The sequence below is a fragment of the Coenobita brevimanus genome, chromosome 63 (assembly GCF_032717465.1).
Source record: "Coenobita brevimanus isolate Jiangsu-jjx chromosome 63, ASM3271746v2, whole genome shotgun sequence".
In the NCBI taxonomy this organism is placed as follows: Eukaryota; Metazoa; Arthropoda; class Malacostraca; order Decapoda; family Coenobitidae; genus Coenobita; species Coenobita brevimanus.
Window position 1 is genome coordinate 40,580,568 of NC_137016.1, and position 13,059 is coordinate 40,593,626.

Sequence of the window (13,059 nt, forward strand, 5' to 3'; positions counted from 1 at the left end):
TTGCTGGTTTCTTGAAAGCAGTGATAAGAAGCAGGGAAGTGAGCATGGAAGTGAAAAAGTTACTACATGACAGTATTGTGATACCAACTCTAACGTATGGAAGTGAAGCTTGGATGTTGCTGGAAGGACACAAGTCAAGAGTGAGAGCAGTGGAAATGAGTTACTTAAGAGGAGCCTGTGGAATCACATGGAGAGACAGGCTAACAAATGAGGATATAAAGGAGCGTTGTGGTGTGGATGTGGATGTGATAGGAAGCGTTAGGAGGAATACACTGAGGTGGTTTGGCCATGTGGAGAGGATGGAGGTGAAAGACTGACGAAGAGAGTGTATGTGAGTGAGGTGGAGGGGGGGAAGAGCGAGGGGGAGGCCGAGGATGAGATGGAGGGATGGGGTGGAGAGGTATATGAGAGAGGGAGGTGTGAGTTGGGAGTGAGGCAGTGAAATGGCGGGGGACAGGGTGACGTGGAGGCGATTTGTTTGTGGCCACCCCGAATGGGATTGTGGCGTCTGGCAATAGATAGATAGATAGACTTAATATGTGTTTTATTAATGTTTCAGGTAGTCCACTAACTACTGGTACTGTTGTGCACTGTGCACTGATTAGCCATTCACTGGTTGAAGAACACATGGAATTTTAATCTGCTAGATATGGTGTGTGAGAAAGACTACAGGATATTTAAGCAGCTTGACTGGGTGAGAAAGACTACAGGATATTTATGCAGCTTGAATGGGTCAAGAAAGCTTTTGACAAGGTGAACATGGAGGGATTATGGAAAGTGGAATGCAGTTGTTTTGTTGAGTTCCTATCATAATTTTTGGCCAGTTTTGAGTTTGCTGAATTGTAGTATGTTGTTTGGATGGTTGCAGTTCAGCCTTAAATAATAATGAACAAGGAAAGGAGTTGCTCTGCACATGATAGCTTGTGTTAAGATGTAAAAAGGTTCCAGTATGTATATCAGGATTATACATTTTTTGCTGTTTGTGAAGTTATGTAAATGCATCAAATTTTAAAGGAATGTAATATGTGGTGTTAGTTGCCAGGTGGTGTGATGCTCTTTGGTACCTGCTAGGGTTGTTGTTGTTGTTGCTTAAATTCATCTGAATATGAAATTAGTGGACATCAGACTGAAGCTGCCCTTGTCCTGTAGTCAACCATCCTCCTTTAGGGGGATAAGAAGGGAACTGAGGGACATTTGCATAACTTTGTACCCAATATTATGTCACTACATGAAGGTGTCCCTCACCTGCACCACCAGTTGGAATGGAAGTGAGGTACACTTCACAGGTTTTACACTCTAAGAGGGTACTTCAATTTTCTTGATAGTGTAATGTCACCAGCATTGTACAGCTAGTTTCTTAAGCTTAGTTCTGTGCCTTTGTGCTGCATAAAGAGTTATATGGGACCTATTATTTTTTACCTATGTGTATGCTTTGGCCATGTGGTGTTACCTGTCTAAGATCTATAGCTATTGTATGATACAATGGAGAGGATGAAGAATGAGAGACTGAATAGAACAGTATGAGAATAAGGTGAAGGGGGGAACCAAGGATAAGATAGAGGGATGGAGTAGAGATATAGGAGAAGGAGGTGTGAGTTAAAGGGAGGGCAGCTAAACAGCAGAGGACAGAGTGATGTAGAGGCAGTTTGTTGTAGCCACCCCTTACAGGAATAAGGTGTATGGCAAAAGATAGGTAGATAGCTAAAGGCATATGCTTTGTGTTGGTTACTAATGCCATCCAGTTTGATAAGTCTTAGTCTCCCTCTGACAGGCGTATGAACACATCCCTCAACCGAGGCTATGGTTACATCGACTTTGAGAAACCTGAGGATGCGGAGAATGCCATGAAGCACATGGACGGTGGGCAGATTGATGGGCAGGAGATCACTGCAGCACCTGTGCTCATCCCTCGACAGGTGATACCCCGGCGCCGCTCCCCACTACCCCTGCCGCCCATGCATCGTCGCGGACCCCCACCTCCACGCTGGCGATCACCCCCCCGATACATGTGAGTACTAGGTGAAGGGAATGGAGAGTGGGAGATTGATTAGGAAAGTGTATGTCAGTTGTAGGTGGAGAGAACATAGAGAGATTGACTAGGAGAATGTATGTTAATGAGGCAGTGGGGGTAGGGTGAAGAGAGAGAGAGAGAGAGAGAGAGAGCGAGGAGTAGATGGAGGGATGAGGTGGAGAGGTATATGAATGATGGGTGTGAGTTAGGGAGAGGGCAGGCTGATGACAGAGGACAGAATGATATGGAGAAAATTTGTGTGTGACTTCCTAGTAAGACATCTGGCTGTAGATAGATAAGCAGATTGTTAGATGGATTGATAAGTGGAGTCAGCCCAAGTAAGTTTTCTATTTTTTATTTATCATGGGGCAACGTAGGATTGGATGATGGATGGATGGATGGATTTATTTTTTTTCACCTTGGCAAGTCAGTGGATTGACTCTTATTTAGAAGGTGTATGTGAATTTATATCCATCCATCCATCCATCATCCAATCCTACGTTGCCCCATGAGGACCGTAGTAGCCCGGGGCTAGGCAGTTGGTCCTGACATTTGAGATGAGAGTGACCAGCCTCACTCATCACTGAGTGGCATCACATGAGCAATAAACCCCAATCACCCCTTGGATATAAACCTTCACCAGTTCAATCCAACTGGAGCACAATAATTTCCCACTAAACCACCAGGCGCCAAAATTTGGTTAAATGGTTACCATCCAGCGTAGTAAATGGTTTCTTGGTGTACAGGAAACCATTTGGCTTGTCACCCAGAGTAGAGTCGCCCACAGGCAGAAGGGAGAGGAAAGAATGAAGGAATAAAAGACAGAAGAGGGAGTGTAAAGTCACCCGTAGGCAGAAGGAAGAGAAAAGAATGAAGGAAAAAAAGACAGAAGATGGAAGGAAACAAGGATGGAGGAGAGGACAAGGCAGACACCCGAGAGCAGCACTTCATTGAGTGAGTGGAAGGTGGGCGCCCCCACCTAAAGAAAAAAATATACAGATGGTTAGGTCCATAATATGATGCCAGCTTTTTGAGGGCTTAAGTAATTTGTGAATGAGTTTGTGGCCCATTTCACTAGGCATGCTGTTGGTAGCTCTCCCACTTTTATGCTTTCTTTTTGCTTGCTTTCTGGATCATACATCCCCATCCTTAAATGGGAAAGGCTTAGAATAATGAGATAGTTACAGAATGAATGAACATATTTTCGCTTATGGTGATCTTATGATTAACCACTTGAGAGTGTTGAACTACATGAAAGTTTAAAATGTCAGCATTGAAAATTTCATTGTACTGTATTAGCATAAATCACATTTAAAATAAAATATTATCGTGTGAAAATAGCTTTAACTGAATATCAATTACTTGCTGATTAATATACAGTAGATGCTCGATTTAACGAACTACTGTAATTCAGCCAACCCCTATTCCATTTTCTTGAATTTTCCGCAAAATCTAGTTCCATAACCAAGGCTTAATGTAAGGGCAACTTTTCTGGTATTTTGAGGTACTTTCCACTCAATCACGGAAGGCAGCGGTCAAGCCGAGTTAGTGTCAATGCACACCCAAACCTAGCAAACTGTGATAACTCTCAGTGCTACACACAGCAGTCTGAACCCATAATTACTGTAATACTCCCATTTAAGTGCATTTTTGTGTACATGTTAATAGTGATGCATACAGTAATGAATATGCACACATAAAGAATAAGGTGAGGATAGTAATGAACCAAATAGTATAGTAAACAGGGATAGTAAACTACAGTATGGCATACCTCCAATAGTAGGGGTTCTGCACTTGTTGCAGAAAGATGCCTGACAAAGGTAGCCATACTGGCCCCCCCAGACCTGTCAGGCCTGGGGGTGGTTTAGTCACTGTCAGAGTCACCCTCCATCAACACTCGAGATGGTACAGGGGTGACAGGGACTGGGGAGCATCAGGGATGGCACTCCATCTTCTCAGTTATTTCCAATTTCCAGGCAAGAGAAAGCCTCACCCTCTTCTTCTTTTCTTGAACCTTAGGCATGGTTCATAAAAGCTTTGGTTCACTGGAAAAAAAAACACACACACACAAATAAGGCCACAATACCAAGGCAAAGCTGCACACGTGCGGAGAAGTTTGTTTACTGTTGGGGGATTACATGAAGACTGCATGGGCCAAGCGATGTCGCTAACTCCCCATCACTACCCAGGCAGCTTGACGAAGATGTGTGGCAGTATCGCACATCGCTAATCAGAGATGTGTTTCTGGTATGGACTCAGTGATGCTCTCGATTTATGGGACTTTTCCAGTAATTCGGTGGTTTTTGGAATGGAATTTCCTTAACAGAATTATACTCATGTTAACAGAAATTTTCCCTTAAACTGGGGGAAAGGTACCGGGGAAAAATGATTTTGTTATCTTGGGCTTCTTCTAAATTGATGTTTGTTAAATCGAGCATCTACTGTAATTATGCTTTAACGTAGCCTGAAATAAGGAAAGAACAAAATCAAAGACTGCCCATCTTTTCTCAGTGCTTGAGAAATTGTTTATTATTTTCCTTATTTTCAGCTAAATCAAAGCATAGCTATTTTCCGCAATTATATTCAAATTATGTACAGCACAACACCTCACTACTTGATATTATGTCAAAGCTATTTTTACATGGTATTCATCTGTTTAAAATGTGGTTTGCATTGTATAAAAATGATCAGCGTCAATATTTTGAACTTCCTCATAGCTCAAAAGTTGCAGGTGATCAGCTTACACCTTCTATTTAACATGGCCTAAAATTATCATCTCTCCATGTTGAATGCTGATTTGCAACACAAGAGTAACTAGAGTTAGGCAGATGCAACGTGGGTAGGGCATAAAGCCATAGTATTCTCCTGTTCTGCCATTGAGCTGCTAAAAGGCAAAAATCTAGACCAAGTTAAGGTAAAAGAACTAAAGTATACTGTACACGTAGAGTACCGCAGTCATAGTGACAGCATTGCAAAGTTCAGTCTCCAGCAGGTGACTGGAGATTTTCAGTCATGGGCTACTGTGCCATTAAAGGAAGTAGGCTGGTAATCCATATTTGAATGCACTGGACTACAGTAACCTAGCCTTGGGCCCCTACAGTTGATGAGGTAAAATGTGGTGAGTGTTTTGATTTTTATTTATTATTTATATATATAGGTTGTACTGTATACAGTATATAAGTTGTTCAGTATCTATACAGGAAAGTCCCGGTTTAATGAGCAATTGCTTAAAGAGAATTCGCTGATATGAGGTCTTGAAATTTGCACCATCGCCTTTTTAACGTGCAGGTAAAATCCCCCCAAATCCCATCTTACGAGAGTCAAGACGAGGGTATTGGTATTTCATGTGTATTAACCCTTTATTCCTGCTTAAAATTGTCTGTCACAGGTGTTGGTGGTCGGTGGAGGTTACTTGGCTTGTTGTTCACCCTATCCCTATTTTACCTATAATTTATGTTATTCTCCTTATATTAATGTTTTTATATTTCAGGTAATAACTTTTCTAGTTATTACCTGAAATATAAAAACTTCTTATTGGTTTTCTTTCCTTTACAGGTGGCTTTACATTGAGTGACAAGCCTAATGGTTTCCTGTAAGCCAAGAAACCATTTACAACGCTGGGTGGTAACCATATAACCAAACCATACGTGCTCCCTACGTGTCAGCAAGTGGGTTGGTGGAGGGTTAGTGTCCCTCCTCGTAAAACAACTAACTCACAAGTCAAATGGCCACCCCTTACGGGATTATGGCGTCTGGCAGTAGATAGATAGATAGATATTTCAGGTGTATTACCCTCTTGTACTAACCCCTTATTCCAACTTACAATGATCAGAAAGTCAGTTTTGGTGGTTTGGAGGGAGTTAGCTGGAGAGCCTTGCTCCCTAACCTTATTTTTCCCCTAAGTTCTTCATTTCTTTTAATGAGAATTCGGTTAACGAGCAAAGTCCTTGCTCCCAATTAGCTAAGATCAGGACCCGCCTGCACATGGATGAGGTGATGAGAGAAGTGAAAACACGAGTAATGGAGAAGGGGACGGTGTTGGTAATTAATGGTGATGGATAATATCTCAAATCTGTTGTATGCTGATGGTGCAGTTCTACTTGCAAATACCGGACAAGAACTTGGTATACTAGTGCAGAGGTATGCTGATGTCTGTGAGCATTGTGCCTTGAGAGTAAATGCAGAAAAGAGTAAAGTGATGATTATTGAGAGAAAAGGTGACCCCCAGTGTGATGTTACAGTGAATGGAGAGACTGGAATTGGTGAGAGAGTTCAAATACCTGAGTACAGTGATAAATAGAGAGGAAAATATGCAAAAGAAGTGGAAAGTATAGTGACACAAGGAAGGAAAGTAGCTGGTGCTATGAAGGCCTTGATAAGAAACAGCAGCTTGATTGTTGCAGCTGCATAAGGCTTACATGTACGAGTGTTAGTGCCAACTTTAACATATGGATGTGAGACAGTGGTGTCGCATGAAAATGAAAAGTCAAGAGTGAGAGCAGTGATGGTAGACTGCTGAGGAATGTATGTGGAATACAGAGAGTGGATAGGATATGAAATATTGTAATGTGATTCATGAAAGATGTGGAGTGAGAAGTCCATGGACACCAGAATCGAAGAGAGTGTACTGAGATGGTATGGTCATGTGGAAAGAATGGATAACAATGGAGTGGTGAAAAAGGTATATGTGAGAGAATTTGAAGGAGGGAGGAGGTGAGGTAGGCCGAGGAGAATTTGGAGGGATATGGTGGATGAGTGTGTGAGGAAGAGAGGTATGGAAGTCGGTGAGGCTAGGGGACTGACGAGAGATCAAGCTGGCTGGATGAATGTTGTGAGAAGAAGAGCATGATCAAGGATTTGGTACCCCATTTTAACATGACAGCATCCAGATTGACTCTGTTGGATACGTTTATGTGAAGCCACAGAATATGGTGAATGTTTTTGGTGTATCCGATAGAGCCAGGACTCCGGAGGCTTGAATGGTGAGTAAATGGAAGCATGGCCCATTGGACTGGGCAAACTTGGGCTGTCTTGACGTTCCTACTCCTCACCCTGCCCTAGGGTGGGAAAGGAAGCCCAGATGATGATGATGATGAATATAGGTATATGTAATAGTCTATCTATCTATCTATAGCCCGACGCCCTAATCCCGCAAAGGGTGGCCGCAGACAAAACGCCTCCAAGTCGCTCTGTCACCCACCATTTGACTACCCTCCCCCCAACTCACCCCCCCCTCCCTCATATACCTCTCAACTCCATCCCTCCACCTCATCCTTGGTCTACCTCTCCCTCTCCCTCCTCCCACCTCACCCACATACACCCTCTTAGTCAGTCTTTCATTCTCCATTCTCTCCACATGTCCAAACAGTAGTTATATAAATTTCCTTCATCACTTCATCCTTAAGCGGGAATAAAAGACAAGTTGGTGATATTGATCAGGATAAAGATAATGATGTTGACAATGATGATGGTCATGAGGAAGAGGAGGAGGATTGTGATAATGAGAAAGATGATAATGATGATTTTGAGAATAACTTGATGGTGAAGATTTTGAAAATAATTTGATGATGATTATGATGATAATGGTTTTGAGAATAACTAAATAGTGAGGATGACCATGATTATAAGGGTGACAGTGATGAGTGTGATTATGAAGTTGGTAAAGAAGATATTGGCAGTACAAAACAGACACTTATAATTACTTTCTGTTCAACAGGCAGCGTCGTCGGTCGCCACCACCACCACGACGCCGCTCGCCACCCCCTCGACGCAGGTCACCCCGCTCTCGCTCCCGCTCCCGCACTCCCCCCAGGCGACGCAGATATTCACGTTCCTCTTCCTCCTCTTCTCGCTGAATCCCTACAGCTTCCCTCTTGCTTTTGCAGACTTGCATATATTCCCATTTCTCATCCTACTCCTCTCACTAAGTCACTACTGTATAGCCTTTCACTTTCCTCTTGTCCTCCTGATTCCCTTGTGTCTGGGATTCCTACCTTTTGCCGCATCACTCCAGTAGAGCCTAGATATTTACTGTACCTCTGAACTTTGAGAAGAAAATAAAACAGAATATATTGGGCTGAAACAAATGGAAAGAGAAGTTAAATCTGTTTAGCCCCAAGTCCAATCACCCCATCAGCACAATGAAGTCTTTTAAAGTCTTTTTTACCGTCAGATTACAGGGAAGTCTCATTATAATTCAGGATGTTTCTGGGTATTCTAATTTTTGCCCTATACATTTGATATGTAAGTTTGAGGAAATTGGTTGATTAGCTTGATACTTAACAGTAGAGCTTACCAATTTTCCTGCAATTTATAATGGAACATAACAGCAAAAAAAAATGAAAATAAAAAAAATGTTGTAAGAAAGACTGACTGTGTTAACCTTAAGGGAGGCATTGTGTAGTGAAGGGGAAAGAAATGACCACCATCATGCCATTCAGTCTGATGTGTATTTGTCAAAGCTGAATAAAATCATCTGGCAGTAACAAAATTATAATTTAAATTATATTTTTATGAGCGAGCAAACAGAGTGATGTTTACATTCAGCTGAGAAATGAGCTGTCCGATTGTGATGTTTTTCAGAGGCTAATAACTTTTCTATTACATGAGATAGAGAAGAGATTCTTTCAGCAGATAATAGATACATTCAGTAAATTTTGTTTTTAGCAATACAGTATATTTACTCATGAGACCAAAGAAACCCTTTGAATTCCAGCTTTCTAAGGAAATTCACCAAGGGCTTCTGTTGACATGCTTCACTGTGAAATTGATGTAAAAAACATAGTTCAGTTTTTCTTCTGTTACTGTTCAACTACCTCACCAGAAATGTTGAAAGTATACACCAAGATGAAATTTTAATAATAGGCCTATGTACAAACACTCGCATGCTCGTCACACGCTCCCAATGCACACTTTACTGGTTTTATTGAAGTGGTCATGCAGGAAAGGTATATTGGTGAGAATTTTGACCCTAGGTTTTTATGGTCATCAAAAGTCTTGCCAGATGCATATATTATGTAGTGAAGGAGGAGGGTAGGTACTGTACATTGCACCTCCTGTGTTGCATGTTTGAGGGATGGTTTATTTTGCTGGTGGGTGGAGCATTCTTTCCTTGTCCTTCTGCCTACGGGTGACTTTACACTCCCTCTTCTGTCTTTCTTTCCTTCATTCTTTTCCCTTCCTTCTGCCTGTGAGTAACTCTACACTGAGTGACAAGCCAAATGGTTTCCTGAACACCAGGAAACCATTTACTATGCTGGGTGGTAACCATATAACCAAATTTTGGCACCTGGTGGTTTAGTGGGTAATTATTGCACTCCAATCGGATTGAGCCGGTGAAGGTTTATATCCAAGGGGTGGTTTGGGATGATTGCTCATTTAATGCAACTCAGGGATGAGTGAGGCTGGTCACTTTCATCTTAAATGTCGGGACCAAGTGCCTAGCCCTGGGCTCCTACGCTCCTCATGGGGCAATGTAGGATTGGATGATGGATGGATGGAGGAGCCAAACATTTTGACTGCTTCTTGGAATTAGTAGTTAGTAATCAGTGGATGTAAAAAAGCACACACTATAAAGCATGAATAGGGGTGTGGACCTGCAACACATGAAATGTTTCAAGCTATACCATTTTTTACTGTAATTTGGCCTAAAATTACTATCTCTCCCTCTTCAGTACTGAATTGTAGAAAGAGCTTGGACGTTGTTGGAAGGACACAAGTCAAGAGTGAGAGCAGTGGAAATGAGTTATTTAAGAGGAGCCTGTGGAGTCACATGGAGAGACAGGCTGAGGAATGAGGATATAAAAGAGTGTTGTGGTGTGGATGTGGATGTGATAGGAAGCGTTATGAGGAACACACTGAGGTGGTTTGGCCATGTGGAGAGGATGGAGGGTGAGAGACTGACGAAGAGAGTGTATGTGAGTGAGGTGGAGGGGGGAAGAGGGAGGGGGAGGCCGAGGATGAGATGGAGGGATGGGGTGGAGAGTATATGAGAGAGGGGGGTGTGAGTTGGAAGCATGGCAGTGAAATGGCGGGGGACAGGGTGACATGGAGGCGATTTGTTTGTGGCCACCCTGAACGGGATTGAGGCATCTGGCAATAGATAGATAGATAGATAGACAGACATTGAAAAATGGTATTAGTAATGAAAAAGTGCCATGGAAAAAACTGTATTATCCTTGTCATTGAGCTACATGAAATTTGCTGCAAAAGAACAAAAATCTGAGCCAGGTGAAAGTAAATTGACTATGGTTGAAAGGGTTTGCAGTGTATAAACCACCCTGTATTTTTAAACTAGCTTGCAGTGCATCATCATCATCATCATCTAATCCTGCATTGCCCCATGAGGAGCGTAGGAGCCTGGGGCCAGGCAAGTTGGTGTTGACATTTAAGATGAAAGTGACCAGCCTCACTCATCCCTGAGTGGCATTACATGAGCAATAAACCCTAACCATGCCTTGGATGTAAACTTGCACTGGCTCGATCTGATTGGAGCGCCTTAATTACCCAGTAAACCACCAGGTGCCATGATGTGGTTATATAGTTACCACCCAGCATAGTAAATGGTTTCCTGGTGTACAGGAAACCATTTGGCATGGCACTCAGTGCTGAGTCACCCATAGGCAGAAGGAAGAGGAAAGAATGAAGGGGAAAAAAAAAAGACAGAAGAGGGAGTGTAGAGTCACCCGTAGACATAAGGAAGAGAAGAGAATGAAGGAAAGAAAGCAGTGCATCACCTTGAAAAATATGAAAGAAAATGATTGCTTAGTAGAGATATGTTAAGCAGTGATAGAGATATGTTAAGAGGCAACAGTGGTTACTAGTACCCTATCTAGGAGTATATTTTTATCATTGTAATAAAAATTATTCCAGTGACACAGTACAAGTTCTCATCTGGTTTCATGATCACATGAAAGATGTTTTGGCTACATGACATCTTTGATCATAAAGGTATACTTTTCTGCTTATTTTCATGCATACTGCATGCAGAATTTGTAGCATTTTCATGATTTTCTGTGCCAGTATACTTTGTCATCATTGTGCATGAACCTTTTTGGTGATGGAACACTGCCTTCAAGGGCTAGGCATGTTAAAATGACTACTGTATAGGATACATAAATTATATTAAGTAATGTTGGTGTATGATTATCCAAAGGTTTAGCAGTATACAAGTCTGCAAGAGTACTTTTAACCCCTTCCGTTCTATGATGTATTCATCTTTATGATCAGTGTATGAACCTAAGTAGCAAAGCAAGTTGAACACTGGATTGTACTGTAAAGCTGACTGCATCTGTACAAAAACTGGAGAACCTGCAACTGTGCCACTCTATGATATATAGCTTACAGCATTCTTGACTATACCTCTCTAACTGCCTACGATTAAAGGTTTGTATATTGTTAAAACTGTGTCCAACATTGATTAAAATAAAAATTATGAAATGGCATGGAGACTGATTTGTGTGGAATATGTAAGCAATGGTTAACTATGGGCCCATACTCTCCAGATGAGACAATGTACAATGAGATGGATGAATGGATGGTTTTTACAGATTTATTTATTTATAAAGGAAGAGGATTTTTGCAGGCTCAAATGTACAGAAATGACAATGATTAGGTGGATGTGCAATGCTTCCCACTTTGCACGGCCTGGGGGGGGCTGGGTTTACAATGGAAGAGTTGAGAGGTAGGATGGGACTGGAGTGTATTGGTGTTACGATGAGGAGAGGTAGAATGAGGTGGTAGTAGTAGTAGTAACAGTTGTTCCCTAGGCAGTCTGACCGAACAGCCCCGAGTCCCTAAGGAAGGCCACGGCCAAGACCGGGCTTTCCCACAGAGCTCTAGAGGAGTGTATGTCGTGTTGTTGGCGTAGGTGATTGTGTGCAATGCAGTCTTCCATAACGTGCTTAATTGTATGGGGTGCTGTGTTACATCCTGGACAGCCATCAGCTACAGAGTCATCCAGCCTCTTCAGATAGGAGGGCTGGATGATGCCCACATCTCAGCCTGGCCAGGTGAACCCTATCCTCATGAGGGAGATAGGATTCAGAAGGGTGGATATCAGGAGGCCGTGCATGCAGCTGTGTATTGTCTTTCAGTGACTGAATGGAGCTGCGAATGATTTGAGTATGGATATGCTTCTGGAAGCTGGTCAGAGGCGGGCGAGTGGGGAGAGATGACAGTATTTGTGTATGATATTGTGTGCTGGGTGTTGTTTTGATGTTCCTTGGTGTGTCTGGATGTGCTGCCATGTAGTGTAGTAGATGTTGTGGGTTTGTGGAGGCTGCAGCGAGAATTTGTGTGCCTCATGTCTAGATGATCCTTGACTTGAGGACTTTGGTTTCTTGATGTAGGTGGTCTGTGGGTGTAGTAGCTGCGCAGCCTGTGATTATTTTTAGGGCCTTGTTCTGTATGGTCTTTGCCGTGGTTTTAGCCCTCAGAGGCTGTCGAAGTAGAGGAGGAGGACAGCATGGGGGCCAAACCTCCAAAAACCACCGTAGCCTCTCATGGGGCCTGAGAACCTGGGAATGGCTTTGCTCACCTGGGCAAGATTGAGGTGGTTTGGGCAAGTGGAGAGGATGGGGGATGATAATTGGGTACAGAAAGTGAGAAGCGTTAATACTTGGGGTGGGGTTGCGAGGGTAGACCAAAAAAGACTTGGGATGAGGTCATCAAGTGTGACCTCAGGGTTAAGGGACTGAACAGGGAGGCTGCCACAGATTGAGCAGCATATAGAGCCGCCATCAGGTGACCAAGGCCAGTGCATGCAAGCATGTTGGAGCCTTCAAAAATGAAACTGTATTTTTTGAGTACTGTATTGATGTTCCAAGTACAATTGAAAGGTCTACCTCCTCCTTGGAAGTGATAGTTTCAGAAAGTAATTAACAGTTTCAAGTCAAAAGTTTGGGGATATTTTGCTGTTGAGTAGCCCCAGTCTCTGGCCAAGCAGACCCACAAACCTCAGCAAGCAAGAGTTCCTGCAGGCCCACCCCATGCTGTGAACCAATGTTTCCTTTTGGTAAACTGCATCTCACCTTAATGAGACAGGGAAG

At 42.7% G+C, this 13,059-nt stretch overlaps 1 protein-coding gene across 3 annotated transcripts in view; it reads left to right on the forward strand.

Annotated features, from left to right (window-relative positions):
- LOC145404496 (uncharacterized) overlaps window positions 1-9,940 on the forward strand; it is a 38,289-nt gene extending 28,349 nt beyond the window's left edge. For all 3 annotated transcript variants that reach the window (XM_080276059.1, XM_080276060.1, XM_080276062.1), the window contains 2 exons: window positions 1,772-2,008; window positions 7,728-9,940. In XM_080276059.1, the coding sequence (XP_080132185.1) occupies window positions 1,772-2,008; window positions 7,728-7,866 (376 nt within the window). In that variant the 3' untranslated portion in view covers window positions 7,867-9,940. The remainder of the gene's footprint in view (window positions 1-1,771; window positions 2,009-7,727) is intronic.
- The last annotated feature ends 3,119 nt before the right edge of the window (window positions 9,941-13,059 follow it).